The 5,295-nt window shown below is 36.1% G+C and overlaps 1 protein-coding gene across 1 annotated transcript in view; it reads right to left on the reverse strand.

Annotated features, from left to right (window-relative positions):
• FYB1 (FYN binding protein 1) overlaps window positions 1–5,295 on the reverse strand; it is a 143,068-nt gene that overhangs the window by 17,591 nt on the left and 120,182 nt on the right. Inside the window, exons 10-11 of the mRNA XM_023515014.1 lie at window positions 3,835–3,857; window positions 1,567–1,573 (exon numbers count right to left, since the gene is read on the reverse strand). Coding sequence (XP_023370782.1) covers window positions 1,567–1,573; window positions 3,835–3,857 — 30 coding nt within the window. The remainder of the gene's footprint in view (window positions 1–1,566; window positions 1,574–3,834; window positions 3,858–5,295) is intronic.

The following is a 5,295-nucleotide window of genomic DNA, read 5'->3' on the forward strand; positions in this document are numbered from 1 at the left end:
TTCCTTGTTTAATTGCATAAACTGTCTTTCTTTCATATTGACCATTTAAGCAAAAAACCTCTTTCATATAATTATTATTCATATACTTTCATAGAATTATTGCTCTCCTGGTCATTTTGTGAGGAATTTTTAAGGCTGAAATGACCATAGAAAATTAGAGGTTATTAGAGGTACTGTGCTTTTCTGAGTTGAAAGGAATGGGGGAGAATAAACACAAGAAAAAGTAAAATTGAATATGGGATAGAGTTAAATATTTGTTGTGTAAAGAGAGAAGTGAGGAGGTGATAAAAAAATCTAATTAACAGTGAGGAGACATTCAGAAAAAGATACTGATCAAAATATAAATGAAATGGAATGAAAGGTAAATTTGTAAACTTTGATGATGGTTAAAACAAGGAAAGAAATGAATGGTAACCTTTTTAATGCGTATTTTTTAAAGTTAAACTCCTATTTCATTTGTTGCCACAGATTCCTCAAGAACCTTGCTGTTTGACAAATATTTACTTAATGAGTGTTTAATGAGTACTTTTTATGTGTAAAAGTAAGTACAATGAATTTGTATTTTGACTTTTAGTATGAGAATGTTAGCACCAAGGTTTTAGTTCAAATCCCTTATTTTGTTGCTGAGAAATATAGGGGTCTTTAGGAATCATACTTAAAGAAACATATAAGTTGTTGTCCAAACAAGGATACTTCTGAAGGTGAAAGGGGGTGCTGTTATTATTAATAATTGTGCTCGATTGGTGTAAATCAAGACTTCACTGAGCACATTGGAGTGGGGCCATCCAATGATACATCACAAACTTGGAGGAAAGAAGGGATTTGCTCAGAATCTCTTGGTGCCCCAGTCTAGAGTCGACGTCACTAGCTCCCAGGCTAGTGTTTTTCAGATCATATTAAGATTTTATTTATTATCTTGTAAACTATCTGTCATTGAAATACACAAAAATATTGAAGACTTAATTAGAAGCTGCTGATGAAAGTGTGGGGCTTCCTGCCCTACCCTAAGAGATGCTGACATGGATGTGGAGAAAAGGGAACACTTCTACATAGCTGGTGGGAATGCAAATTAATATGTTCCTTTTGGAAAGATGTTTGGAGATCACTTAGAGAACTGAAAATAGACCTGCCATTCAATCCTACAATTCCTCTACTAGCTATATATCCAAAAGACCAAAAATCACATTATAACAAAGATATTTGTACCAGAATGTTTATTGCAGCCCAATTCATAATTGATAAGTCATGGAAGAAGCCCAAGTGCCCATTGATCCATAAATGGATCAATAAATTGTGGTATATGAACACCATGGAGTATCATGCAGCCTTAAAGAAAGATGGAGACTTTACCTTCCTCATGTTTACATGGATGGAGCTGGAACATAGTCTTCTTAGCAAAGTTTCTCAAGAATACAAAAAAAAAGTATCCAATGTACTCAGCCCTACTATGAAACTATATAGCCCAAGAATATGGGGAAAGGGGAAAGGCAGGGGAGGGGAGGTGAAAGGATGAGTGGAGGGAGGGTAATGGAGTGGAGGGAGGGTAATTGGTGGGACCACACCTACGGTGCATCTTACAAGGGTACATGTGAAACTTACTAAATATAGAATATAAATGTCTTAACACAATAACTAAGAAAACGCCATGAAGACTATGTTAACTAGTTTGATGAAAATATTTCAATTGTATATAAAACCAGCACATTGTACCCCATGATTGCATTAAAGTACACAGCGATGATTTAATAATAAAAAAAAAGAAAGTGTGGCGCTTCCTATGTTCATGAATTAGAAGAATTAGTATTGTTAAAATGACCATACTACTCAAAGCAGTTTATAGATTTAATGCAGTACCTATAAAAATATAAGTGTTTTTCACAGAAATAAAAAAAATCCTGAAATTAATGTGGAACCAAGAAAGGAGCCCAAATTGGTAAAGCAATCCTGAGCAAAAAAAAAAAAAGCTGGAGGTGTCACACTACTTGACTTCAAAATATTTTATAAACATACAGTAAGCAAAACAGTGTGATATTGGTATAAGAACAGACACATAGGCCAATGGAACAGAATAGTGAACCCAGAAGTAAACCCACAGTTTTACAGCAAACTCATTTTTGACAAGGCACCAGTAACATAGTTTGGGAAAAGGACATTATCTTCAATAAATGGTGCTGGGAAAACTAGATATTTATATGTAGAGGAATACAACTAGATCCCTATGTCTTACCATAGACAAAAACCAACTTAAGATAGATTAAAGACTTAAATGTCAGACCTGAAACTATTGAAAGTATTAGAAAAATACATAGAGGAAATACTTTTAGGACATTGGTTTAGGCAAAGATTTTATGTCTGAGGCATAAAAGCACAGACAAATGGAGAATGTTAACTAAAAAGCTTCTGTACAGCAAAAGGAACAACCAACAGAGTGAAAAGACAACCTCCTGAATGGGAGAAAATATTTGCAAACTACTTATTTAAGAAAGGACTAATATCCAGACAATACCAGGAACTCCACAGCAAAAAAAAAAAAAAAGACAAAAATTTAAAAGTGGACAAAGGATCTGAATAGACATTTCTCAAATGAAGACATGGACATGGCCAACAGGTAGATGAAAAAATGGTCAACATCACTATGCGTATTAAACCCATGATGAGCAGGAGGGGATACCAACCCACCCAGTTAGAATGGCTACTATCAAAAGACAAAAAATAATAGATGCTGGTAAGGATGCAGAGAAAATGGAACTCTCAGACACTGTTGGTGGGAGTGTAAATTGGCACAGCCATTATGGAAAACAGTATGGAGAGTTATGAAAAAAACAACCAAAAAATAGAATCATCACACAATTCAGCAATCCCACTAATGGGGGTATTTATCCAAAGGAAAGGAAAACAGTATATTAAAAGCATACATGGGCTTGGTGCCTATAGCTCAGCAGCTAGGGCGCTGGCCACATGCACTGGGGCTGGCAGATTTGAACCCAGCCAGGGCCTGCCAAACAGCAATGACAACTACAGCAACAACAACAACAAAAGCCAGGTATTGTGGTGGGTGCCTGTAGTCCCAGCTACTTGGGAGGCTGAGGCAAGAGAATCACTTAAGCTCAAGAGTTTGAGGTTGCTGTGAGCTGTGATGCCACCGTACTCTACCGAGGGCAACATAGTGAGACTCTGTCTCAAAAAAAAAAAAAGATATCTTCAGCTCTGTGTTTATTGCACCACTAGTCACAACAGTAAAGATATGGAATTAACTCAAGTGACCATTAACAGGTGAATTGATTAAAAAGTGTGGTATATTTACACAATGTAATACTGTTTGGTCAAGAAAAAGAATGAAATCATTCCATTTGCAATAACATAGATGGAATGGGAGGTCCGTATGTTAAATGAACTAAGCCAGACGTGGAGACACAAATATTGTACATACTCACAAGTGGGAGCTGAAAAAGTTGATCTCATGAAGGAGGAGAGCAGAATGATAGATACCAGAAGCTGGGAAGGGTGCACGGGGGGTGGGAGAGAAGGAGAAGAAGGGAACTTGGTTAATGGGCACAAACGTACAGTAGGAGGGAATAATTTCAATTCTCAACAGCAGAGTAGGGTGACCACAGTTAACAATAACGGATCACACATTTAAAAATAGCCAGAAGTGAGGACTTGAAATCTTCTCAACACATAGAAATGATACATGTTCATGGTGATGAATATACTAAATACACTGGCTTGATCATTATGTATTCTATGCATATAAAAAAATATTACAGCACACTTCCATAAATATGCATAAATATTATATTTCAGTAAAAAGTAATTTAAAAAGCATTGGCTTACCTCCACTTCCACTCTGACTGTGGCTAGGAAAAAAATCCCACAGAAATATTAAATCAATATATGAATTACTTAGCTCTCAAGAAGAGAAGTATATGTATTGATCACTTACACAAAAGAGAAATAACATTTCAGTTAAAACTTATTAGGATTCTATATGTTATGAGAAAGATAAAATATTCCTTAGATGACTAAAACAAGGCAACAAATAAAACAAATGAAAACGAGAATTAAGTGAGTTATAGTATTACATACAATATTCCAAACAATGATACTATTCGCTTTTAACATGTTCCCAGGAGGCAGTTTCAGATTATACCGTATTATATCATTCCATGGACTATTAAAATAAACTCCAAGGGTGTTACTCCAGGACTCATAATAGATCATCATTGCATTAAATTAAATCTTCTTTCCATATCTTATAACAATAGCATTTGACTCCTAGTCCAAAAGTATTAAACTGTTTTAAGAGGGAGAACTTTTTAAAAATTGAAATCTTATTCATGGGGATTTTATATCATATGACCTCTGATTCTCTAAAACCTGATTACTTATGTTTCTTCTTTACTTTCATAACATTAAATGTTTTCCCTGTTTTAGCATTTATATTATAATTGTCTGTTTTCTTGCCTATATCTACCACTAAAATGTGAGTTCTGTAAGAGCAAAGGTAATGTAGACTGGGAGAAGTGGACAAGTCCCAGAAGTCCTTTATTTAATCACCTCATTTTGCAGAAAACAAACAGGCTCTGGGAAACGGAAGTGACTTGACCAAGCCCACGTCTGCTCCTAGCTGCACCCCCTATCCTCACCTCCCACCCCTAATCCCTAATCCTGGGTTCATCTGTCAGCAACTGTTACCAGTTTGATGTGATCATCCAAACAGGGCAATTATATAATATCACAGCTGATTCCTTCATGTTAAAAGTCAATAAAATAAATTGACCTGATACAGATCTCCTGTTAATTTAGACAAGAAAACAAACTTGCTAACGGAACTTTGTAGAAAAAATGTTATAAATGTCTTGCTATATAAACAAGGAACTGGCTACTTAAGAGGCTGCAGGATGCCAGTCACTTGCTTAGGCACCATTTTCACATTTATTTTCCCTGACTCCTCTCTCTGAGCATAAAGCAGTTGGGGTCACATGAAGAGATGCGTTTGGGTTGGCGATCACTCCTGGCAAATACGTTCCATCTTGGAGATTTTTAAATCCAATTCCTAAAGAACAGGGTTGTGATAATCAGGTGAAAGCTCCTATTCATTCATTTAATTTCTAGAGCAAACTTTCAGCTTCCTAAAAATGGCATGGTTAGAATGTAAAATATTTGATGAGAGTAAGAAGAGGAGGAGAGCTAGGAGGCATGGTGGGGTGGGGGGGAGGCCTGGAAGGAGGAAGGGCTGCTGTGAAGGAGGGGTGGCATCTGCATTCATAGTTTCCCTTCCTTCAATGTCTCTTA

The sequence above is a fragment of the Otolemur garnettii genome, unplaced genomic scaffold, assembly GCF_000181295.1.
Source record: "Otolemur garnettii isolate 467f Iridium unplaced genomic scaffold, OtoGar3 scaffold00063, whole genome shotgun sequence".
Taxonomy (NCBI): Eukaryota; Metazoa; Chordata; class Mammalia; order Primates; family Galagidae; genus Otolemur; species Otolemur garnettii.